Here is a 26,777-nt window from a genome sequence, read left to right as displayed (position 1 = left end):
GTTCATGCTACATTACCCGCAGGGTAGGGCTGGATGTTTTAAGCTCATTTTTAGCTCTAGCCCAGCTCAATAAACCACACGTTAAATGATAAAAAACAAAAACGTTTGCTTAAAAATGAAAGGTTTAAAAGTTTATTCAAATAAGTCTAAAAATTGTACATGCATCTTAAACGAACTACCTGAAACTATCATGATTAAGAAAAGTTACAAATTCCCTACAGCTCCATCTTAAAAATAATTAACTTTCCTTGGCTTGCACCCAACTTAAATAGATCGTTAGTGTTGGGATTCGTTACAATGACAATAATTAACAATATAACAATGTATTATATATTCTTTGTAGAATTTGGAAGAATGGCTTTGAAAATCCTTAAAAGTGCTTGAAATTGGCTATGAAAATAAATGTACAAACCATGTTCTTAGTTGTCCATTTTCTTTAATTGCAGTGATAATTCATGTGAGTACAGAAAGTGATGCCAATGATTGTCACAGAAAAAAACGGTTATTTCGGAAGCTGATGAGTTGGTAAATATGGTGCAGGAAATATAGTGCTAACTAAGCTTTCTAATTACTACTTCACCGATTAGTGGGCACCACTCGTTTAATTAATCACCTTTCTACATTTTTAGTAGTATGCTAAATGCGGTGCCACGTTATGCTTTCACTTGCATAACAGTTTTCTGTGCTGTCATAACTAAAGTGCTTGATGACATTTCAAGTGCCGTTGCCATTTTGGCCCAGAAAATAAAAAAGGGGGAAGGTGTTAGGAAAAAAATGTAATGAAAGTTTTAAAAAAAAATTGATCTATGTTTATATATATTATACAGAGGGAAAAAAATGCTTAATATGAGAATATAGCTTCCCAGAAGGAGAAATGACAAAGCTGTGCCTTGATTCCCGATTGCTAAGACGAATGAAATAGTCAGGTTCCTTTCCCCCATTCCAGTGTCTTTATGAGTCTGATGTGAGATCCAGTAGGAGGAGCTAAAGAGTTTCTTTTCTTGTCCGTCAGTGACTTAGCTACTGCCTATGGCGCCCTTGAGACAGTCCTCGGTCACGCCCTGAGAGGCCAGCTCGGAAAGGACGTTGTCCAGGTAGTTTGGGTCCGGGAAGCCATGTCCCGACAGGTTGGACATCATCTCTGTCTTGTGATGGATTCCGTTCCACACCACTGTGTCGGGTTCCCCAGTCGTGCTGGAGGTGCCCACTGTGAAGATGAGGCGCCGCATCCACGCCACCTTCAGCAGCTCCAGAACCTTCAGATATACAAAGTTGTTATAGCGGTGTGCATCAGGGCAATTTCTCCTTTTTTGTGCAAAATAAACCCAAAGTTGGAAAAACCTTTTGTTTTTTTGGAAGTTATTGTTTTACCTGCTGCAAATTCCAGACTACATAGAACACTTAAATGAAAGATGCAATATTAAGGAAGAAACGTAACTTTATTTTTGTACTGGTCGCACTTGATATTAAGCTGCAGGCTTAAACAGGCATCGAAAGGAACACACAAATCCAATTTCTTGCATTTAAAAAAAAAAACAGCGGGGAAGTACCAAAAAGTGACGAGTATGCATTCTCAAACCAAAACTCAATGTAGAGTAAATTTAGAAGCCTGTACAATCACAAAAGCCTGTCCACATGCTGAGAAGCCATGCTACTGATCTTAAGCTATCAGCAATAGTCAACGGGGAATAATGGATCGCAGCCTAAACAAGGCGGTTCATTTTAAAACGCCACAAGGAAACGCTTCAGCGGCCCAAATCGAAAAATAAACTGGCTATGCCAGCCACTGTTCTCAGCAATACGCAGCTGAGGATAATGGATCATGACCACAACCGTGCAGTTCATTTTCCCCAATTCCATATTGGGGTGAAAAGGGACTGGCAGTAGGCACTTTTGGTGGAAGGCCGACCGTTCTGGGACAGTGGTTGGAGGCTGCATGGGTGTGAAGTTCACTTTAGGCGAAAAGAATGGAAAAAATCCACCGTGCATGACCCAAATTTCCTCTCTTAGACCCGCTCTCAGCAATAATTGATTGGGGAGAGTGGATCACGGACAAAACAGCACAACTTTACATATAAGGCAGACAGAACACCCGCATCCTGACAAAAAAAAAAAAAAAACCTTCTGCCAGTCCCCGCTCGCAGCAATGTGTAATTGGGTATAATGGATCGCTGCTGCACGAGTGCAGTTTAATTCAGACAGAAATACAATAACAGAAGAAATGCGCTCTGCTGCTCCCAGTTTGCAGCAATGTTGTTTATATCCCGGATAATGGATGGTCCCCGTGGTTCATTGGTGGGAAGAATGGCCCCCCAAAAAAGCTACCAGGCCCTGACAACACGAGTCCCCACTTGCACAAATATGCGATCGGTGATAATGGATCGCGGCTGTATGAGAGCAGTTGAAAAAATAGTCTGTGCAATAACCTGTGCAGCCCTTTGAGACTCTTTGTGATTAAGGGCTATACAAATAAAAATGACTTGACTTGACAGAATGAGCTCCCAGGCCTAAGAGAAAATGCGTTAAGCTGGTTCTCACTTGCAGCAATATTCAATCTGGATTGCGAAATATTTTTCAACCCACGATGCAGAGGCTGTGAAGTATGAAGGGGTTACAGTGTTTGTAAAATAAGTTATGTTATAACCAGCATTTCTTAAGGACTTTAAAGGCCAATTTTTCCAGTACCTTTCAAAGAAAAAAATCCAGCGTTGGTTAAAGGAACAGGAGCCTAAACCTTAGTTTCGAATCCTAACTCTAAGGGGCCGGTCACACAGACATTTGCGGCTGAATCACGGCCAGAAATTTCTGCCTCTGAGGCGGACGCTATTGGGCGCATTGAGATCGCCATTCAGACGAGATACAGCGGTGCTTAACACGAGGTCGCAAATTCGCGCGCGGGTGGCAGCACGAATCTTTTTAGCGCCACTCAATTCTCCAGAGCGCAGGTACACAGCCTTTAACGAGCGAAATGAGGCTGAACCACGGCCAAAAGTTTCTGGCCGTGAAGCAGATGCTGTTGGGCGCTGTTGGACGTTATGAGACCGCCATATTGACGAGATAGAGCAGTGCTTTACTCGCGGTCGGAAATTTTCACGTGGTTGGCCGCGCTTAAAACTTTTGAGCTGCTCAAAAGTTTGAGCACGTGTTAAACCGCGTGCCGCACACGTGGTCAACACGAGGAAATGACGGCGGAACGACGTGCTCTGGCCGCGGCCAGGGCGTGCTTACACATGGGTAGGACGGGAAATTTCAGCGGGTAATCGTGGGTGGAGCATGGTAATAGCATGTTCTGCGCCTGTATCGCGGTGTTATTACGTGAAATTAGCGTGTTACGCGTGTGACAGTCAAACGCCTTTCTCCGCGTATAAACAGCGCGAATGCCGAGCACACTTCAGTTGTACTCGTGACGTCAAGGGGGTGAACATGGATCCCCGTCAGTGTAGTTTCTCTTCATTTCGAATAAATCTTTCGGTGCATTCACATTGGACGCAGCAAGGCTTTAATGCTAGGACCTTAACTTGGTCTTTTGGCTGAGAGTAAGAGTCCCGACTCCTAAGCTTTGAAGCGTATTATGAACTGATCGATAATGGATAATGAATAAAAAGATAGAACAATAATCCTTAAATTCCCCCCCCCCTCAGCGTAGTGACCTCGTCTTAATTCATTTTATTTCTTGACATTTCTTATCAAGATAATAAAATAGAAATGATGCCATAGCTTGTGATATTGATCTTCACGGAACTGTGTCTTGTGCGGTTATGAATTATGCAGCCCGGTGCCGAGATTTGCATCCCCTCGCTAACACAACCGCTTTTACCTCGTTTATCTCACTTTTGGGGAAAGTAATAGCGAACATATAACCAAAACCACTTCGTCTTGCATTTGTTGGAAATGTAATATAACTTATACCACTCCGTCTTTGTTATTGTTGTGAACGTAATCGAACGGTAACTCCTCCCCCCCTCGCGTGAACGCGCATTTTGCTGCGCTTCCAACGAAAGCGATCGTGTTCTATATAAAACGCTTATCAAAACTATAAAGCGAGCTAATTATAACAATTGGGAGATTCTAGTCTTTATACCGCGTTTATTTAAACAAAGTGCGATCGTATTCTACAAAATGCGTTTGTTAACGTGGATGAAAAAGTCACGCGAGGGGGTGGGGCGGTGTGAGTGTTGCGTAGGAGTCGGATTTGGGCACAACACCGGCTCGGGAGCTTTTATACCCGTGGTCCACACGAGAAAATGACGCAGAAATGACGCGATGAGGAAGCGGAACAGTCGCCGGCGTCTGTTTTGCGGGCATACCACCGATGAACAGCGGGTTGGCCAAATTTGCGCATTTTCCATCCCGGGCAACCACGGGCAAAAAAAAAAAAACGCAAAATTTTAGCCGTGATTCAGCCGCAAACGGCTGTGTGACCGGCCCCTAACCTCAAGCTTAATTTGAAACCCTCAAATCGGTTTAAAACCCAAACTTGCAGCCAAAACCCTGTTTCGAACCATAACCTTAGCTCTATTCTTATTTTAAACCCCCATATTCAGTTTAGAACGCCATTATGGAGCTCAAACCCTAGTTCCAAACCCTAAGCCTACACCTAACCCTTGCTGTTATCCTAGCCCTTTACCCCGATTCAACTGTAACCCTTGCTCAAAACCCATTTTGGAACCCTACATTCAGTTTAGAACTCTAATATGGAGCTCAAGCCCTAGTTTCTAACCCTAAACCCACACCTAACTCGAGCTGTAATCCTAACCCCATATTCAGTTTAATACCATAAAAAGGACCCTATACTTTATAGTTTTCAAACCCTTATTCGAAGCCCAAACTTTAGCTCCTAACTCTAGCCCAACACCTAACCTCAGAAAGATGGCAACAATTTCAAGCATTTACAAGCGCTTCACATAAAATTTAACCCGTACCAACCCTGAAAAAATTATAGGCTAATTTGAAAAATAATTTTGGAAGAAATGATGATGTCTACACAGATCATGTAAATGATTTCTCATGACAGTTAGAAATACAATTTTCTAGAAAATTGTCATGAGCCTTCACTAGTGAACTATTTGCAGCATCACGTTGGTGAGCCCTGATCCTTTATATTGAATTCATGCAAAATCATCATGAGTTCAACTTTACAACTGCAGTTCTAGAAGCCTGTAAAAGACGGTCCACTACCAACATATGCATCAACATTGTTTGTTTGTTTGTACATGATTCAAATTGAATCTTTTCTTCCGGCGCCGTCACGAATGGCAGCCACTCCAGCAGCTCCCATGTTATTTTCGATTGTTCTCGATTGTTCTCAGCTCAGGGATGCTGCTGGAAATGTGAATTTCCCTTCGGGGATGAACAAAGTATCTATCTATCTATCTATCTATCTATCTATCTATCTTTAGTACGCACGCTATCCCCCACTGAACCATAACCATGTTTCACCATCGTACCTTCCTGCCTTTGTCGCTGTCGGGCAAGAAACAGAACCTGGGAAATCCCCGGCAGGAGAAAGGCCTTCCCGGGTTGGGGTGCTCAGGACCCTGCCGGGACAGAAAGTCATTGCCTTCAACGGTTGCGAGACAGGTGCGAGAGAGAAGGGTGGAGCCTACCTGTATACCAGGCGAGATGCTGTATATGATCTGGATGGTGCCGCAGTCCGGGTGTCCCGGTAGCGCTTGTGGGATGCTGTAAATCTCCATCTTGCCTTTCGGCTGCGTGCCCGTCTTTTCGCCGTAGATGGTCTTGCACGAGGGGCATTGGAGGCTGCCGTCCTGGTGGGAAGGGGCATTCAAAGCGCTTGAAATCAATGCAAATCAGTTAAAAGATGAGTGAGCCACTGATCGGAAGCGCTTCAGACGAGAAACTAACAGTTGCAGGAATGGAGACTGAACCAACACATTATTTACCATTAGATTTAATGATATTAATTTGTTTACTCTTAGCATATCCATTTTTACATAGGCAGGGACTGTGCAGCACATAAGGCAAGTGTTTTTCTTTAATGATTTCATGTGTTCACCATAATGGTACAAGGGTAAAAACTGCTGTAATTTTATTTAGAAATTGTCTTAGAAATATTTTGTGTTCTTTTAAGCTTTTGGTTAAAAAAAATACAGCAAATTATACTACTCACTGTACACTATGGCCGGTTTGACGGTTATGTGTCAAATCCATCTCCATCCACCCTAAAGTATTTTTAAGGAATAATAAATTTATATCAAACCAATCTATCGTGTTTTCTAGCTTCTAAAACACAATTAAACATACATTCTATTATATTTGACAACTACATGGCACTGTATTGTCTAATGTGAAAAAATCCAAGTGCATAAATGAGCACAGCGTAGAAGCAAGATGCCAAACAGGTCTGGATTTTGCTATGTAAAAGAAGTAAATCATTTTCGACCTATGTATTGTTTCCTATTATTCAAATGAATATTTTTTTAACTGAAAGAAAGTGTCTTTGTACCACTAGGAGGCACTAAATATTTCAAACAGTCTCTCTAAAGATACATGCTTATTATTTGAGAATATACATGGAAATGCAGATTTTTTTTTCCGTCTGCAAGTAATTCAGGAATTTGGCATCAGTTATCCTCCTCCTCACCTTGGTGCCGTTGTTGTACATGGCCAGCATGCAAAGCAAGTGCAGCGTGTGCCCGCACTTGACAAACTTCCCTACGGCGTCCGGCAAAAGGGCGTGGACGCTCTCTTCAGCCGTTGCTTGCTGCTCCGGCGGCGGCTGTGCTTCGTAACCCGATGGGTTGGACAGTTGATCCATACAGATGATGCAGTCCTGCTAGACGGGATGGAAAGGTGTCAGGAGTAAGGCTGCACCCATAAATCTACGCCAGGGGTCGGGAACCTATGGCTCGCGAGCCATATATGGCTCTTTCTACGAGTATCTGTGGCTCAGAGACAGATTTGATTGCATGCAAAATTTCTCCATCTTGTCCAAAAGTTGTTTCGTCTATCCTATTAAGTTACACGTAAAGCTAAGCCTAAACTTACTGACAAACGATTACTTCGCAGTATATATATGGCACGTTTTTCACTACAATTTACAGTCAAGGTGTCACACAAAAAAATGGGGAAAAAAAAACTCGTTTTAGCTGTACAACGCTAAAGAATCCTTTATATAAAAGTTCACTATGTAATCTGTGTTCAGTGTTCAGATACCTTATGATGAATCCACAGAACTGTAAATACGCCAAAACACCGGAAGAGAACTTAGTCATTTGATTGGGTGAGTGGGAGGGATGGGTGGAGCTATGCAAAAAGTACAAGCACTCCTTCCCATCTCTCGCCAAAGGTAAGCACATAAGGCTCCCTATTCTCAGAATGTTGTGACGTTTTTACAAAATAAATGCTTGCATCTGGTTTTGAAACCAATATGTATGATAAAAAAGGGTCAAAAGGAGTTTAACCGATCTTGAGTCATTGCAAGAAAGAGACAAGTTTAAAGTGGTATGTTTGTTGATTTTGGGACAGGGGCTCTGGCATTATTCTCTTTTCATAATTTTTATCAAATCATCAAAAATAAATGTGCTGAAGACTAAGCTTTTGTCTGGGGCGCGGGTTTAGCAATTTAGTAAATTTGTCTCATAATATATGGTGTGGCTCTTTCCCAAAATAAAATTAATATTTTTTGCTTTTATGGCTCTTTGAGTCAAAAAGGTCCCCGACCCCTGATCTACGCCATAGACAAAAATTGACCATACAAATAAATTAATTCCATTGTCAAACATTGTCGCTAGACATGTTTTTGCAACAGAGTGAGGCATCTCTACATTAATATAATCTCACGCGCAAAGGCAGTGTCTGAAATAACGTCTGCTCGTCTGCTTTTACGTCGGGCGTACAATCTACCAAACGTCTCCGCCCGGGTGGCCGATAAAAAAGAAAAAAAAAGGGGGTTTTTTTCAAATCAAACGTTTGCTCTGTCCCAATTTCAAAATCTTCGTTCGGTTTGGCAATTTGCATACTCGGCATCAAACCAGAAGCCTACATCAAATAACTTGGTGCTTCCGGACTTTCAGGAGCGTTATAAAGTCGTGCATTTGCATATCGTTTTCCAAAGTAGATGCACAGAGAACACAAGAAAAATGGATAAGTGGTTAGGAATCAAGCCAAAACCTCAGCCCCAGAAGAAAGATTCAAAAGAAGCTAACAAGATTTATGATGCTACAAAACGTAAACGTAAATTAAGAGCATCGTGGAAAGGAGTTCCCGTGGCTTGTAGCAGACGACGCAACGCAAACATTGCATGAATGAAAAGGAGTAAATACAGGTACATACTGATGGCAGATGGAAAACAGCGATGTCATATACATGCAATGAATGTTATAAGTAGATTTATCCATCCATCCATCCATCCATTATCTGCACCGCTTATCCTCAGTAGGGTCGCGGTGGTGCTGGAGCCCATCCCAGCCATCTTCGGGCAGTGGGCAAGGGACACCCTGAACTGGTTGCCAGGCAGTCGCAGGGCACACAGGGACAGACAATTCGCTCGCTCATTCACACCTAGGGACAATTTGGATCGGTCAATTAACCTAACATGCATGTTTTTGGAATGTGGGAGGAAACCGGAGTGCCCGGAGGAAACTCACGCAAGCACAGGAAGAACATGCAAAGTCCACACAGGAGGTTCGATTTCATGACCTCAGAACTGTGCTGCACACGTGCTAACCACTGCGCCGCCGTGCTGCCCAGGTAGATTTATAATATACTTAATTTTAAAGTATTGTTATGTTATGTTCTGTTCTGTAACTCTGAAAAGACCGAAATGTTAGTCATTGGTCCTTCTAAATGCCGGGACTTATTCGCAAAAACTGCTGTGAACATTGACAAATGTCACATCACACAGAGTGACTCAGTTAAAAATTTAGGTGTCATATTTGACCCTGATCTATCCTTTGAGATGCATGTAAAGCAAATTACTAGAACTGCCTTCTTCCATCTTCGCAACATTGCTAAAATCCGTTCAATACTGTCTCAGTCTGATGCGGAAACAATAATTCATGCATTTGTTACCTCCCGTCTCGATTACTGCAATGCACTACTCTCCGGTCTCCCGAAGTCCAGAATCAAGTCTCTTCAGCTAGTACAAAATGCCGCAGCGAGACTTTTAACTAGGACAAAAAAGTACGATCACATAACACCGATTTTGGCTAACCTGCATTGGCTCCCAGTTAGCCAAAGATGTGACTTCAAAGTTCTCTTAGTATTGTACAAAATCATACATGGACTTGCTCCCTCTTATCTTTCAGATCTGATTTGCCCCTATGTCCCGGTCCGAAGCCTACGATCTGAGAGTGCTGGTCTTCTGGTGATCCCGAGAGCAAAGAAGTCTTCTGCTGGTTCGAGAGCGTTCTCCATCCGGGCACCGGTGCTGTGGAATGCTCTTCCCCCTGAGATTCGATCTGCAACCTCAGTGGAAATGTTTAAATCTAAACTTAAAACTCACTTCTACTCCATTGCATACGAATAACCTACTCCTCTTGTCGGTTGAAAATAGTTTGTGTAATATAGTGTAACAATCTGTGAAGCCCTTTGAGACTCTTCGTGATTTAGGGCTATACAAATAAAAATGACTTGACTTGACTTGACTTATATATTCCGATGATCAATCCTTAATACTTTGCAACAATGGGGTTTTTTTGCGATTAGTCATCTTATTGTGTTTCAAGTTGTGAAAAATGGGGCAGGCAAGTTTATGGCTGGGCAGGCAACTTTTCAGAGTCGTCTGCCCTGGTGTGCGGTAACTTTTTGTCATGAGTTTCAGACACTGGCAAAGGCATCACTTTATCAAACAGTAACATACAGAAATAACAGAGTCAGCATCAAGTAAGAAAAGGCCTGGTCGATATGACAAAAATTGGTATCGCGAGAAAACATTAATCATTCAATATCGATATCACGATAATTATAATATCTTTTTTTCTTTCACATTTTAAGTGTAATTTTTGCCCCCGAGTCTAAGTTGACAAAACCAGAGACTGCTCTAACCAATCTTTAATGTCAGAACAAAGACACATGGTGAAAAACTACTACACAGCATTTCACAGATGTGAGAAACATTAAACAAATTTAAAAAGTAAGAAAATGAGGAAAAAAAACGCAGAACATAATCTGAGGTGGACCTACAATCCCCCAAAATTAAGTTATAATTTTCAGGTCTCTTGTTTCCGACTGATCGTGAGGTTTCTGTAATGAGTATATTTTGAAAAAAAAATCCCCCCAAAAAAGCTTTTCAATGATATGTGGAATGACATATATTTTAGTGACTGGTGACATTGTACAGACACGTATTTGTTTATCAAGGAACGTCAAGGGGTTAAAAATGTTTCAAGAATAATCTCATTATTCGATTCATCTTTCCAATAGTTGGTGACTTGTTAACGTTAAACGTTGTTGGTTTTAGCCCTGGACGGATTAAACCCCACCCCACAAAAACACATTAAACTCTATAAATAAGTAAATAGTACCTCATCCGGGACACCAGGCACAACCTCCATGTAACGCCGGATCACGTCTTCAGCTCTTTGGGCCGAACCTGGAACAAAAATAACACATGTGGAAACATCTGTGTCACTTCCCCATCCCTCCCCATGCATTTCAGACAAAAAGCTAAACGAGTTAAGGACAGCATGGACAAGAAAACGAAAGATTAGGATTTAAATGACGCAATAAACACAAGGCTTGATGATGCTGTGGGCGGACTCAATGACGTTCTGAGGGTTACTAGTAACCTGTTGAACTCGTGAGGTGAGGCAACGGATGAGCAGAAGCAACAAGCAGGCATGAAAATGTGTCAGGTGTGAAAAAGGTGAGAAGGGTGTGGCGAAAATATGTTTGGTACACTATATAACCCAACAAAATATTGAGGTCTGTCGGCCTACACTGATTAAGTGATCTGCAGGGGAAACCACAAACACATACACCTTGGGGATATCGCACAAAATCGATGTAAGGATTACAAGTAGAGTTGCCTCGTCATTGATAAACATAGTGAAGATCGTTTACAATAAGATTAGCATGGCACTCTAGGACAAACAAGTAATAAAATACTTTAAAGAGAAAAAGTAGGGTGAATGAGCTAAAAATATTATTCATTGCATTGGCTAGGAATTGAATTTGGGCGCCACACGTGAAAGGAAAACATTATTATAGTGTTAAGATCCACCGTGGGGTCTATTTGAGTTATCCGTGAACGTGCATTTATCCCAGATAACCACAGTAGCGATTTCATCCTGGCTCGGCAGACGTGCAAACGATGAAGCAAAACTGCGCGAGCCAGGCCTGAATTCCTTTATTCCACTTTAGTGAAATACCCCCCTGGAGCAACTCCACGCCAATTTACTACAAAATACTGGTCGGGATTGTAATTTTTCCATGGCAATCCATGTGACAAGAAATTAAAAAGACAAATCCACCAATAAAATCATCATAGTTTGTTTTCATTAGTAATTAGCAGCGTCCTTAGAGATTATGTACTATCTAATCTACTGTATTTTTTGGATTATAAATCGTTCCAGATTATAAATCGCACCACCTCAAAAATGCATAATTAAGAAGGAAAAAACATATAAGTCGCACTGGAGTATAAGTCGCATTTTTGGAGGGAATTTATTTGACAAAACCCAACACAAAAAACACACGTCCTCCTGAAAGCCAGTTTAAATTAAATATTAAAAATATATATACCCAGCGTGATATGCACCCACAAAGAATACGCCTCTTGCGCAAACAGTACTAAAACGACTTTGTATTTCATTTTTGGGGAATAGAATAGAATAGAATATACTTTTATTGTCATTGTTACTAAATGGGTTAACATATTGTGACAACGAAAATTGGGCATTGGAATGTATTGGGACCGTGAAAAAACCTTGTGTAAAAAGAAGTTTTGACTAAGAAACGACGCCTTATCTTCTGAACGTTCGTCTCCCGTTTAATCTGTTGATAATTTGACAGTTAATTTCAGCGTAATAAGCTTTAAAGTAGAGCACATAAGTTTTCAATATATGTAATATTCAGAAGATTACATTTCACACAGGTGCACATTTTCCAGCAAAACACTGGCAATGTTGAAATTATCAACGCAGGCCTTGCAGTTTAGTGCGAAAATAACATGTGAAATGATATACCTGGTAATAATGGGCTAATTATTTACACTCAAGTCACATAAGAGAATATGTCACATCGAATGAGCAACTGAAAAAAACTGCAATTTATAATCCAAAAAATACAGTTTAAATTATGCCGTATGGGCTGCAATTGACCATTCACCACCCTGATTGTCTAGAACCACAGGAGTTTGGTTTGATTCATCCTTTACTCCATATTCCACAGGCTTTAAACGTAACAGTTGCACGGCCAAAAAGACAACTAGTCCCGGTTGTACAAACTACACTGATTTTAATTCAAATGCAGCGTTTCAAATTCCCGATTCACTCTCTGCTAAATATCTCGATACAATCCTCACCCAGCCAAAATATTCTCTCTTTGATCTACACAATTTAATTAGGTCACCCTTTTTTTTTTGCTTCAAAATGACAAATTTTGCTAAAATGTAAGAGATTTTCAAGGCCGAAAAAGTAACGAAATGCTGGAACGGAAATGCGGGAACGGAAATGCGGGAACTGATGGAGTCGAGGACATGCTCCTCCGAGCATGGGCGGCCGGCAAGGTAGCTACCTCTCCTGTGCAGCCTCTTGGTTCTCTTAACAGGGCCACCGCCGCTGCCAGGGGTTTTGCTGGGCAGGGCGGCAGTAGCGAAGCGGACGCTAGGCGGTAGCGGCGGCGGCAGCGAGAATTGCTGGGGCTGCAGATGCTGATGCGGCAGAGGAGGAGGTGGCTGAGGGAGCGGGGCGGCGCTGGTGAAGTGCACGCCCAGTCCGACAGCTGACATCAAAATGGAGGCCATGCCTGGAGCAGGGTGGGGTTTTGTTTGAGGCGGGGCGGGGCCAAGCAGGTGAGGTGCGGGAGCAGAAAGAAAGAAATCGGAAATTCAAAACTGGATGAGGTGGACCGTCTACAAATTGAGTGGATGACCCATGTGGCGATGCAACAACCCATCCATTAGTCAAAAACAAATTGAATCTTTAAAAGCAGTAGTTGGCAATTAAGTTGATAACTGATGAATTGTTAGGATCACTTTAATGTTCTAGAAAATATATAGGATTTCATCTTGCGGCAAATATTAGTGTGAATATTTAGTAATTTAGTAATTAACTTACATAATAGAATGTTTCCCATAGAATTTTGTGAGACCCTGGTGTGGGTGGACAGTCTATGCCCCAATAAGAACATTTTCTTATTTTTAAATTCAAACGAACTGATGCATTTGAAGAAGGTAGATCTATGATGAATTTGTGCTCTAGTTACACTGGTTATGAAATGCAATGACACAGCAAACAAGTCACACCCACAAAGCATTGTAAACGAGATGGGAAAAAAATGATGCTCGCCATCTTTTTAGATTAAAAAACTTGTTATTCCGATGTCTATGCTATACTATTTTAAGGTATCAAATCAGCAAATTCAAGGACCAAATAACTAATATGAATTTTACATTTAACTGAATATAATACTCATCAGGGATTTTATAAATTACAGTCTTAAATATCAGTACCCCTGCTTGTGATTGCTGCTACGACAGGATGCCGGTTCTTGCGCAACTTACAAGCTACAGTTAGGGGCCCTGTCCACCAAAGCGTTTTCCGAATCAAATTGCTTGCAATGGCAGCACTGCGTTTTTATGCTCTGTCCAAAACGCCAGCAGTGCGACGAGGCGCTCTGAAGGTTTTCTGCGCGGAACGCTCTGCGCCAAACCTTTTTTTCTGATTGCCGAGAGTCAAAAAATGTTCAACCTGGGGAAAACGCAATTGCTCATGAATGTCAAATATTACCCAGCTGTGTAATCACAGTGCAGGCGAGGCAGGACAAGACGAACAGCATTAGCATGGGGGGAGTGACTGACCAGAATTCTTTGTCTTCATTAACAGACATGCTTAGCACAAATACACACCATGGCGTTTGGGATCATTTGTATAAAGAGAAATGTAAAAAAGGCATTTTGATTAACTTTGCTTTCATATGTTGAAATTTTTTTTGTCAATACAAGTTTATGAGACTCTGGTGGGACGAATTAAACCCAAGGGGCCCACCAGAATCTTCCTATGTATGTATGGGAAAACTGTGATTCATTGTTTTCATGCTAAATAGATTTGCCCAAGTCAGAACAAAACCTCAAAAGTCACAATTTGGTTAATTTATAATAATACACACCATACATTTATGCATTTTTTTATGTGATTTTTTTTCAAAGTCTATGGATTAACAGAATTTAAAAAAAATAACTTAGAAAACTGGAAAAAAATGTTATAGTTGTTTTTCTGACAACATTGTGAAAACCAGTGACAAATGTTTTTTTTCTCTTGCCAATTTTAAAGTGCTCTGTTTACAGGGATTTTTTCATGTGACTGAATATTTTCAGAGTAAATATTAAAACATTTTTTGATGCAGCAAATTATTTTTAATAAAAGCAAAAACATGATATTCCAAATCCAAGATCGAATCCTAATTTAGGGATTAAATGCCAAAATATGTACTCATTTTTAATTTTGCATGGAAAAATCCCCTGCCCACTGCCCGATGATTGCTGGGATGGGCTCCAGCACCCCCGCGACCCTACTGAGGATAAGCGGTGTAGCTAATGAGATGAGATGAACTGGCAAACAACAGATTTTAGTATTTCATTGACCTCTGTCTTTGCATATATATATATATATATATATATTTGTAATTTGTGTAAACTCTAATATTTTACTGAGGCTCATTTCAGTCTATTAAAAGAAAAACTGGTTTATGTTGTTGGTCCATTTGTAAAGCTGGATGTTAGACGGCCTCAAAATGACCCAAGCAGAAACAGCGGACATATAAATCCAATCGTGACAAGATTATGAACCACCCAAGAGTTAAAAACAAACAAAACAAAAACAGAGCGCATAGAGGACAGATTTAATCTGCAAGACACTCTGAAGCATTTTCTGGGTTTTACCTGCCAGCGCCGAGCTGACGCTAGTGGAGCCGTTGAGCTGAACTGGGATGGAAGGGACGCTAGCGAAAAGGAAAGAAAAATAAATAAGTTAGTTTATTTGCCTAACAAGAAAAATAACTTCCATTTTAATTAGATTTAAAACGTGCTCGTGTAAGGGAGCGCTGCAGTGTGAATCAACTAAATTGTTCACAAGGACAGGAAACATGGCGGGCGTTCCCATACAAGGACGTTTTGGCTTTCTCCTAAGGTAGACGACAGCCGCGTTCCCCGGGGAAATGCAAGTGAGGGGCATGTTAATGATGCTTCATTAAAACGGTGCCGCCTCTGCCCTGCATGGAGATAAAACAAGTGTGTATGTGTTCGATATCCAATTATTTGTCGGATATCGAATAAGTCGGCTGAATAATAAAAGGATCTTTGGCAATTATAGAACTGTTTAACATCCTTGATAACATGCATGAGCTTCATGCCAGAGTCAAATAGTTGCTAAACGTCTTACATTAGAGTTGCAGTGCCATAAAAATGCAATGATTTTGACTTATTTAAACAGTTTAGGGTTACCCCCAGGGTTTCATAAGCCTGGCAGTCTGCATGGAACAATGTCCCACACACAAAACACACTCAATACTTTGATTGTGCTTTCAGTTGGTAGCAGCTTTTGTCAAAAAATTTAGCACATGGCATCCAGGCATTCGCATGGGCCCATTTCTAAGCATTGTCATGTTGTTGTTGCTTTTTTCAAATTAAATGATGAATGCAATATTTTGGCATTTAGATAATGTTAAGTCAAAATTTAAAAAGGTATTCAGTTTTAGAACTGGGCTCTTAAAAGGACAGTGTGTGTTATTCAGCGCCTCTTAGTGGTAGGATAAAATTTTATAAAAACAAAATCGATTTCAATAATGACCAAAAATACATCAACTATCATATTGACCCTTTGCATGTGACGTCACGTAACATTCCCAGAAAGTAAGAGTGCCATGAAGGACGTCAAAAGCACCTGAGTGCACGGCAGTTGAATAAGCAGTTGAGTTGAAACAAATATCAATAACCACATCAGAAGAATGTAACCACTCATTTTTACAATGGTGATTTCTTGCTGTGCGAACCGGCAAGGTTCTAAGCCCAGTTTGGCATTTTATTTGATCCCTTTGGATGAAGACAGAAGACGGCAATGATATCTACAATCAATCAGAAGGACTGGCAGCCATCAAAGTATTCCAGGATTTGCAGCATTTTTACAAGGTAGGTTTGATCTATTTCACAACAATTTTCAGTCGGTACGAGTCGCATCACTCAATGCAGCTATCAATAAGTTAGCTAGTGCTACTGTAGTTAAAAAAAGATAAACAATTTGATCAGCTTTCAATTACAGTCCATTTGAGATTTGATGGCACCCTGGAAAGACATATTAGGATACACAGCTAACGTTAGTGTCTTACATTTGCCATTATGAGGTACCCCCCTGTCAACACAGCTATGCGTACCGGTTACCCAACCAGCTGCAAAGAACCGGTGAGCATTCAGACTTTTATAAGCTTTTAGATAAACACCGGTTTATGGGGATACTCCATTTACAATATAGTGGTACAGATCGTGTTGACTGAAGTCAGGCAAACAGGACGATTTGCTTAAATCTGTGAATATGTCCGGAAGAAAAAGGTACGAGTCGTAAGCTAGCCCTGCTATTCTCAGTTTTTCTAAATACTGCTCTTTGTGCTTTCCGGCGAGGTCACCCACATCATCAGGCAGCTGAACAATATTCGTTTGACGAGTCATTGCCAATGGTCTTGAATAGTATAGTCACTTTTGTGCAACGGGTCAACAAACAAGCATTGTTAAAATGCTCATAGGTCAAAAAATTTGCATTTATTTCTCATAACGTGAGCCTCACATAGAGGGTGCTGACATAATTGTTGTCCATCTTGCCGCTATGGGTATCCACCAAAAAACAAAAACCTTGTGAAAGGCTGGGGAAAAAATTGAATACAAATGTTGCGATTTGCTCACTTTGACTACCTGGTAGTTTGTATTCTTTTGTATTTCCTTTTTAGCACTTGTCTTATATTTCCCTACACAATAAAGCAATTTCTAGTAGTTGAATAATACATAAACCCTTTAAGTGAGTTAGAGTTGTGTGTCACATTTTTTTAAAAATTGTTGCAGAAATGTAGGTTTCAAAACGTGTGACATTGATGTTTGAAGGAGTTTTGGGCCTAAAATTTAGGTTTAAGTGGGGCATTTTGGTGGCTCGCGTTTTTAAAAAAATAGGTACACAATCGAATTGTCAGAAAAGTACGTTTTCAAGGAAATGTTTGTCAACCATGCAAACTCAAGTTCTTAATGTTAGAAAACTCAAGCACCAGAATGTCTGACTATTTCAATAGAGACATTGAGTTGCCACACCCTTTCGCTGCACAAGATATGGGCCTTATACGCAAGGAAAATAGTTTGGCGTATTTTTACACTACAAGGGGCACCAGGTAACAAAGCACACACCCCCAAAAATAGTCTTTTGTCATACATAGCGCACCAGACTATAAGGGTCAAGAAACTAATAATAATAAAACTGAGACTACAGTAAGAGCTACCAAGTGTACTGTACTTATTAATGCAATACATTAATATATCTTGCTGACCAAAATCATAAATTATTGTATGCATGGGAACCAAACCAGAGTAGCGTTGGGGGGGGATTTTGTGAGGTTTATTGTTCTATATTCTTTATCAATTATCCATTATCCGTTATCGGTCAAATCAAAATATGCTACAAAGCCAAGGGCAGAGACACTTGCTCTAAGCCAAAAGGCCGAGTCAAGGTCCTAGCCACAGAGCCAAGTAGCGATCATTGCGAATGCACCATTCCCGGAGGTACTGCAATACCGGGCCGATGCGTGGAGTGGACAGTGCAAGCTCTTATTCCATCTCCGGATTGCACCTGATAGTCACATGCCCGTCCAACCAAGAACTATACCTGATGCCCATGGCCAAACTTTAAGTTCCTCAATCAATTCAGAACCATAGTTGACACCTACACATTCCCACTAGACTGCCAATTGTAGAGATGACAATGAAACGGCATTAGAGCTTATTCCATTATCAAACTATTTTTACTCACGGTGCCAGCAACATTGATGTGCATAGTGTATACTGATTAAACCATGTCCACTTCCACATGTGCATACATTACCTCACAGTTTAATGTCTATGGGTAGGTAAAAGAGTTTGTATAGTACTTTGTGGAAATACTTTGTTTTCTGCATTCTCTAACATTCGTTGGTTAAAAAGTGGGAAGGCTGTTTAACCCATTAGAAGGCACAATGCAAATCAGTGTTCCTGACCCAGTAAGAAAAAATAGTGTAATAATAAGAAAAGGCCTTGTCGTATGTCATCTGTACCACAGGTGGTCTAGTAGTAAAGTGATGGCACTCTCACTGCTACTACTTGGGTTCGATTCCCGTTGCATACAATGTTTTGCAATTTAAGTCAACGATGTTTACCGGTTTGACCATTGCAAAATCATTCCTTAAATACGTAATAGACCATAATACCTTGTATGATATCGCAAAAACTGATAATTAATTTAAGCATTTTTAATCTCATCCACCTGTATCCTGTGATATATATAAGGCGCACTTTCAAACTTCGGGACAAATTGGAGTTGTTAGGTGCGCCTATAGTCAGGAAAATAAAGTAGTACTAACCTGAGGCTGTTGGCACTTGAAGAGCTGCTCAGAAGGGGTGCAGCTAACTGGCTAGCAGAAGGCGGCGGAGGCCAGGCGGTTCCCCAGGACATCCCGCCAACAGAGAGCGGCCTGCGGGGGTACGGGGAGTACACGGAGGTCGGGTGTGCTGCCGCCGCTGCCGCTACCCTACCCGTCCCCTGCAAGTTGGGACGATTTAAGCTGCCTGTTGAGAAAGAGTGCCGTGATCGGCTTGGCATGGGACCCGTGGCTCCGTGGCTAAGACACTGCTGGCATGAACAGGTCGAGACTCCAGTGGAGGAGGACGGAAGGGCGGCCGTAGAGAGTGCCGAGGGCCCCGAGGGGATGGCCGGGGGTCCCGAAGAAGCCAGCGGGTAGGGCTGGTTGCACTGCCGCCGCACAGGCCGTCTGAAACTTGTGGACTTGTTGACTTGTTCCAAAGAAGTGAGGTCCACAATGTAGTTGTAGCCGTGCGGGCCCAAGTCAGCCGTGCCCTGCCGGGCTTGGTAGCTGTGCTCCAGGAGAATAGATGTGCGTGTCTCATATGGAGTCCAGCCGTTCTCCTCATTGGCCCACTCCCAGTAAACGCCACTTCCCAGGCCTGATGACTGGGCGAACAAGGAGCGCCGCACTGAACGGGTCTTTCCTAGATAAAAAGAAATAGGTCAAACAAAATGTTAACCCTACATCAGGGGTCAGGAACCTTTTTGACCCAACACGTTATAAACGCTAAATATGTTGTTTTTTTTTTTTAAGATGCCACACATAATAATTTTAAGAAACCATTGTAAAAAAAAATCATGAAACCTGCTCCCCAGACAAAAGCCCTCAGCACTTTTTATTACATTGTGTGACGTTTGATAATTTGAATGTATATGTGAAATAGCAATAATGATAATAATGCCAGAGCCTGTGTCAAATAACAAATATACCACTTAAAACGTATTCCCTTCAGCAGTTGAGGCTCATATTGACCATCATTTTTGTCATAAATAATGGTTTTAAAATAATGTGTGAGCAGTTTTTTGACAAATTGTCACAAAATACTGCAATCGAGAGGGAAACTGATGTATTTTAGGGAGTGCAGAGATCTGCTTACCCAAATTACTCTGTTTAGCTGTCATTCTCAGGTGTTTAAGTAAAATCAAGTCATGTTTATTTGTATAGCCCTTAATTACAAGGAGTCTCACAGGTTTTACAGTTTGTTCTGTGGGTTTTCATCATCAAGTGTCTCAATAGTGAACATACATTGTTTTGTGCGCTTCCATAGAGACAAATAACCAAAATGGGGTCTTTTGCTGTAATACCGTGACTGTGAACCTATATATTAGAGACCGAACATTCGGCAGACTGCGACGCTTCAGCTTTGCATGCACCAAAACTGGAAATAAACAGAGATTACCATAGCCTATATTTTATCTGAGAGATAAAGGTACTCACGTTACCAATTATTGCCCTAAATTGTCAAAGGACTACCCTGGCAGCAAAGTTAGAGATATAATCTTTACCCGTAAAAGTTGAACCTCATTAGGCAGCTTTATATATCAGGATGACTTCAATTAAAGTACAGTAAATTCCGGACTATAAGCCGCTACTTTTTCCCCCAAACTTTCAACCCTGCGGCTTATTCAGTGATGCGGCCAATTTATGCAATTTTTCTAATGGCCGCCAGCGGCGCTCGAGTACAAAAGGAAAGATTTAGACCGGTGGAATATATGCGCCGAGGAAGACTGCAACTTTTTGGCTTGTGCATAAATTAAATTAGCGTAAACATACCCTCATCATGCAAAATGCAAAAAGAAAGGCACATGACGCAGCTTTCAAGCTAAAAGCAATCGGGGGCGTGGGACGACGTCTATATGACAAAGTTTCTTTCCGACACTGAGGAAGACGACTTTGATGGCTTCAGTTCTAAGGAGGAAGATGAGGACGGTTTACCGTGATTTTTACAAGTACGGTATGTTTTTTACCATACCCGTTTACTGTGTTGCGAGCGTGTTACTAGCGTGTTTTGGAATAAGGGAGTGCGGGACGACGTCTAGATGACAAAGTTTCTTTCCGAACACTGAGGAAGACGACTTTGATGGCTTCAGTTCTAAGGAGGAAGATGAGGACGGGTTACCGTGATTTTTACAAGTACGGTATGTTTTTTACCATACCAGTTTACTGTGTTGCGAGCGTGTTAGTAGCGTGTTTTGGAATAAGGGAGCGTGGGACGACGTCTATATGACAAAGTTTCTTTCCGAACACTGAGGAAGACGACTTTGATGGCTTCAGTTCTAAGGAGGAAGATGAGGACGGTTTACCGTGATTTTTACAAGTACGGTATGTTTTTTACCATACCAGTTTACTGTGTTGCGAGCGTGTTAGTAGCGTGTTTTGGAATAAGGGAGCGCGGGACGACGTCTATATGACAAAGTTTCTTTCCGAACACTGAGGAAGACGACTTTGATGGCTTCAGTTCTAAGGAGGGAGATGAGGACGGTTTACTGTGATTTTTACAAGTACGGTATGTTTTTTACCATACCCGTTTACTGTGTTGCGATCGTGTTACTAGCGTGTTTTGGAATAAGGGAGTGCGGGACGACGTCTATATGACAAAGTTTCTTTCCGAACACTGAGGAAGACGACTTTGATGGCTTCAGTTCTAAGGAGGAAGATGAGGACGGTTTACCATGATTTTTACAAGTACGGTATGGTTTTTACCAGACCCGTTTACTATGTTGCAAGCGTGTTGCTACCATTAACTGCCCTGTAACAGGCACCGTTTGGGATGAAAGTTATATTATTATTATTATTTAAGCTTTGAAAACTCTCTCGGTGTACTGTCTTTCTTTGTAAATATGTGTAACCCACAATATGTGTAATATGTATTTGCAACTGTATATTTTTGTAATGTATTTATTTTAGACACTTATTCTGATATGTTTTGCATGGGCGAATGAAAAAAGGAGGGGCAGAACAAACGTGGGGTGACGGGAAGTGGGGACCGGTAAAGGTGAGGAACAGACAGACCTGTTTGTGGACGCGGCGGACAATAGTGGATATATATTTTTTCCACCCTTACCTTTGGAAATATACACTTTTTTCCTTGGATTACTTTCAACGGGACCCGGACTCTGCAGGTCTGCATCAAACCTTAAATACCGGTATCATTTTCCATTGATTTTGCTGGCTGTGATTTTTGGACTGTGTACTTTAATGAAGGACATTTAGTTTCAATCGCGGGACTTAAAGTCGGGTTTGGGTTAATTTTGTGTTTGTTACATTTTTTAATGTGGGCGCATGCTGCTTATATACAGGTGCGGCTTGTGTAAGTACAAAATCGGTTTTCCTCTTAAAATGTGGTGGGTGTGGCTTATAATCAGGTGCGGAATTTACGGTAAATACAGTTTCCTTTACTTCATTATTTTGCTACATTAAACACAGTACAATGTTAAAATTTTCGTAAATAACCACCAGGATCCAACCAAAATATTCACAAGTCCCAAGGTGTCAATAACCTGGAATTCACTGCCCAGGCACTTATAAATCGAATGGCGACCAGATAACAAATGTGCTGTATCTGATGATCAGGAAGCTTTTCATACTACTGGTATCCATGTAAACCAATACTACAGATTTCATGTAGGGGATGGGTGCCACCAGACTGTACTTGCTTAAGACACACCAGCAGAGGTGGTGGCCCGATGACCCTGGCAGTCAAGGGATTTCAAGGGATTTGTGATCTGTGAAGCAGGGATACGCTTTTAATTTAGGGAATACGCAATCCACTGTGGCTTATTTTTCTTCTACTGGGCCATCACCACCCTAAACAAGTGCACAAGGCTGGGGAAAAAAATTACCTTGCCCATGTATAAAACAGAAGTATTCCCATATTATAGCTGGACTTACTTAGGAAATATGTTTCTGCTAAATCTCAAGCACTACTTTGTGAGTATTTTACCCATTTAACTCAACATTCTATTTGATCTAACCTGTCTCTGTTTATTCTTGATTAAATAGTTAACCTAAAGTGCCACATTTAACCTCGTTGCAAACAATGTTCACGTCGTTGGTATCAATCCTAATAAAAACAATTCTAACATTTCTAGTTCATCCGCCAGTGTCAACATTCTGATGACAACAACATACTAGTTCGTCACGGCGAACATGCTAAGCTAGTTAGCAGGGCCTTTTAAAATCCACCCCGAAAAACGCGTTTGACACAGGGACTTGTTTCCATCACTCACCGGTGTCCTGTCGGAACTGCTTCAGTGTGGCCACGTCGATGAGATAGGGCGACAAGCCGGGGTCCGACTGTCCCAGGCAGATGGTGGAGACGCCGGGTGCGCCACCGCGGTGGCCCCTCGGTACGAGGCAGCGTTCGATGTAAGCGCTCACCTGGCCGCTGTACGGCCGCCAGTGACCGTGGTCGTCCTGCCATTCCCACACGGCGATCATAGGCTGCGACTGACCAGGCGAGGGGGACGGAATCAGGCCTGCCGGCGCGGCCGTCGAGGGCCCGCTACGGGAGCCGTTGACCCGGGCGCAAGAACCGGATACGATCGCCATAATCGGTCCGCCTTAGCTTTAGCTCGATGTTCACGTATCTGTGGAGCCTCGACGAAGAAAGGCTAGGCTAGGCTAAGCTAGCTGGGCTCGTTGAAGAACATCATAACCGATGCGTTAGAATCCCGTTTTGGGCCATAGCACAACATTTGCTTACATAATTCGATATTAAATAAATTCTGAACAAATAAATTCAATTTGACTGAAAACAGAAAACAGCTAGGTTGATACTTTTTTTGTGACAGCGTTGCCAGGGTGCCTTCCTGCGTCTCGGTGCTGAGTTCGAAAGCACTCGTAAATCGAAGTACGTATATAATGTTTCTATTAAATGTCCTCAACTGAGAGTCTGAGTGAATGTTTTGAGCACATAACGCAGTCTACATCGTTTGTAGACACACATTTTGATAAGAAATATAATTTTCTGATTTATATACATTGATAGTTGTTTTTTCAAATTCTGTACTTGATTTAAACATTTCCAAATGTCGATTGTTATTAAAGGTAGCATTCTCTTCTTCTCCGATAACAAGAATCCCCATTGTCCAAACACAGTTTGCTCGAGGTCAACTATGCTACCGCCCCCAGGTGTGAAATTATAGGTATGACACAAGTGACAAAGGCACAGCATCCCACCCATCCATTTTTTGTGCCGTTTATCCTCACCAGGGTCGCGGGGAGCCGCACAGCAGATATTAGCATATACAAAAATCATAAAAATAAACAACTGTTTAACATGATGGTAGACTTTAAAAATAATCAATCACAAACTGTTATGATTGACAATAAAATTGTTTTTATGCGAATATTAAATGATAGGTCATACCAAGAATTACAAAATGGAAATTTCACAAAAGCTGAACCACAAAAATACTATCGTCCTTCGTGCTAACATCAGGAATGGCGATTAGGGGGCCAATCGGGCAAAGAATGTGAGGACCATCTGCAGATGGGACAGGCTCACCTGCCCCGTCTGGGAGATTCCTTTGAATAGCAGCGCATTGAGAAGGTGAGAGTTCAGGTGCTTCAAGATTAACAGCTGCAGAAAGACACCAGTTCAAAGGCGGAGGTGAAGTACGTTCCTGTTAACATGACTGCAGGACACCTTTTATTAGCGCTTATCAGTAATGCTCCACACAAAAAGCCCCTGTAGTCACAGTTTTAGAGTCTTTTATTTCGAGTCTTCGGTGCACTAAGGAGTAGGGGTGGGCAGGTTCATCCAAATATCAAAGGTCATTGATACAGAGCAAGTACTTGGATCGGATCGATACCTTGCTCTTCCACTGATTTCCGCAAAGAGCCGCCATTCTATGCAAATGGCACAACCCCTCTCTTCACCCAGCACCCTCTGCTAATCTTTATACCCGATTATGTGAGTGACAGGCACACTTTTGCACCTCTCACTACCTGGCCAGCTTCTGGATCCTACGTGCCAGGCAGAAGAAATGTACAGTATGTGCCCACCCCTACCAGAAGCTAAAAATGAAAACGGCAAACAGGAATCACAGCAGAGTGAGGATGTTTTTTCAGCTACAAAAAAAGGACAATGCTAGATGATTTTGTGTGGTAAAGGGGTCTGCTACTGTGGCAAAAACACTAATTTCCATGAAATTATGAAAAAAAGCTCACCTGCAGAGAGCAACAAGCTGCAATTATGAATGTAAACATATTACTGTTGCTGAACAAAAACCTGTAAATCTTTTGTCACTATGACAATAGAGCCAATAAGAAACAACTGGCACTTTGTTTTAATTATCAAGTTTATTTTCAAATATATTTTTCAGTGGAAGGTATTTCAGTTGACTAATTAACATTGTCCTACTGGTTTTGTATTTTTGATACGTTGATGCTTTTTTGGTTTGATTCCCTTGGCTTTTGTTCTGAAACAGATGAAACACGAATATTTCTATTTATTTTTAGATACTGTTAAAGTTTGTGTTGCAGTTATTTAAAAAATAAAAAACATTTCTTGCTTTGAACCTGCGTGCTGTGTATATTGTAATTATAAACTAACTGAAGGAGGGAAGGGTTCAATTATTTAATGATCAAGAGATTACCGGGCAAAAAGTATCTGCATCTGATTGATATAGATTGATACCACCATGTATTTACTTGGATGAGATTAATACAAAAATTCCTAGTATCGCCCACCCCTACTGAGAAGATCTCAATATGGTGGTAATTTGAGAGTGGTTTCAAGATTTTTAAGAACCAGCGGTTGGCAATTAGTCAATAACTATGCCCAAAAAACTAGTCTAACATTTTTTGTAAACTCTCAAGTGAAGTTGTTATTATTTCCTTTGTAGGGAAAATGATTTATTGAAAAAAGAAAGGGAACTTTTTTTGAGCTGACGAAACACAACGCTTACAGCTGAGACAGTATCAGGCATTCCTGACGCTCAGCACAGTAATACTTTATTTCCTAATTGTATTAATCATTATAATACAATGTGAACATTCAGCGATTTTGAAAAAGAAAATCCAACGATTGTGAGGTTACATGCAAACTTTGGTACTGAATAAACTGCTTAATACATTTTAAACTCTATATTTCCATGATGAGAGGTGAGGCACAAACTCACGTGCCACCTCTGACTGTACTCCTTGGTTATTGGTCAATAAAAATCCACAAATGGACAAATTTGAGGTGTGGTGCTTATTAAGTACAGATAACTAACTGGAAGGTTTTTGTCTTCCGCAAAAAGTGTAAACCCAGTTAAAAAGCACCTTTGAATTAATTGAGTTATAGAATAATACAACATTTAAATAAAATGATACAATTTGATAAGAAACACATTGTAGTAATATCTGACCATTTGAATACATTATCAAATGAAATGTATTATTTTAATTTGCAAAAAAAAGAGTTGTTATTCTCTGTTTAAACAATGTTTTGTAAGAAAAGACATTGAAGACCTCATCGACATAGCGAGTGTTGATAGCCAGTATCTCATCACTGCTCAATGCTCACTGTGGGAAGAACATGCACTTCAGGGTAGACGTCAGACAGAACTTGCAATTATAGGCTAGGTTCACACTGCAGGGAAATGCGATTTTTTTTTTCACAAATGCGACCTGTTTCCAGTCTGTTAGAGTTCGTCTGAACAACACATAACCGCTTTGTTCATGCCGGACCCAGGCAACTTTCATATATGGTCCTTAATCCGATATATATCCGATCTTTTGGAATGCGACTTCTATGTGAACGGTTAGCGTGCAATCATGCTCCTACGTCATCGATGGGCGGCAGACGTCACTATTCTGCCCTCAACCAGGCGCGAGGAAGGGAAAAGTTCAACAACCACGGCGGACAAAAACAAGGAGTGTTATTAATTGACACATTCATAGAAGAGGAACACTTGTTTATTTTGTAACTCACGGAACAGTCAACATTCAAGAATACGTGTATTCACAATGTCGCTAGTGGTAGTAAAAATATTCACATTCAAATCCCACCACAC

At 41.2% G+C, this 26,777-nt stretch overlaps 1 protein-coding gene across 4 annotated transcripts; it reads right to left on the bottom strand.

Moving 5' to 3' along the window:
* Positions 1–362: 362 nt before the first annotated feature.
* Positions 363–23,617, bottom strand: dtx2 (deltex 2, E3 ubiquitin ligase). 4 transcript variants are annotated; one of them, XM_088321507.1, is made up of 9 exons: positions 23,001–23,617; positions 18,769–19,414; positions 15,065–15,123; positions 12,700–12,930; positions 10,488–10,555; positions 6,605–6,796; positions 5,607–5,768; positions 5,448–5,537; positions 363–1,256 (listed from the first exon to the last, which is right to left on the bottom strand). In XM_088321507.1, exons 1-9 carry the CDS (start codon positions 23,320–23,322, stop codon positions 1,017–1,019), a joined length of 2,010 nt encoding a protein of 669 aa, XP_088177633.1. In that variant the 5' UTR covers positions 23,323–23,617; the 3' UTR covers positions 363–1,016. The 4 variants fall into 4 exon arrangements, with proteins under 4 accessions (XP_088177633.1, XP_088177635.1, XP_088177634.1 ...); XM_088321508.1 differs by having other exon boundaries at positions 366–1,256; positions 6,605–6,793; XM_088321509.1 differs by lacking the exon at positions 12,700–12,930 and having other exon boundaries at positions 364–1,256.
* Positions 23,618–26,777: the final 3,160 nt, after the last annotated feature.

This window comes from Urocampus carinirostris, chromosome 17 (genome assembly GCF_059441175.1).
Source record: "Urocampus carinirostris isolate Australia breed hairy pipefish chromosome 17, RoL_Ucar_1.0, whole genome shotgun sequence".
Taxonomy (NCBI): Eukaryota; Metazoa; Chordata; class Actinopteri; order Syngnathiformes; family Syngnathidae; genus Urocampus; species Urocampus carinirostris.
This window is presented reverse-complemented; position numbering and strand designations above follow the sequence as displayed.

Excerpts from the sequence above, each read along its gene's own strand:
- dtx2 (XM_088321507.1), bottom strand. The coding sequence starts at position 23,322 with ATGGCGATCGTATCCGGTTCTTGCGCCCGGGTCAACGGCTCCCGTAGC. Across the intron at positions 12,931-15,064 it reads CGTCAGCTCGGCGCTGGCAG|GCATGGCCTCCATTTTGATG; the intron begins GTAAAACCCAGA and ends ACCCTGCTCCAG. Across the intron at positions 10,556-12,699 it reads CAAGAGGCTGCACAGGAGAG|GTTCGGCCCAAAGAGCTGAA; the intron begins GTAGCTACCTTG and ends TTTTTGTTCCAG.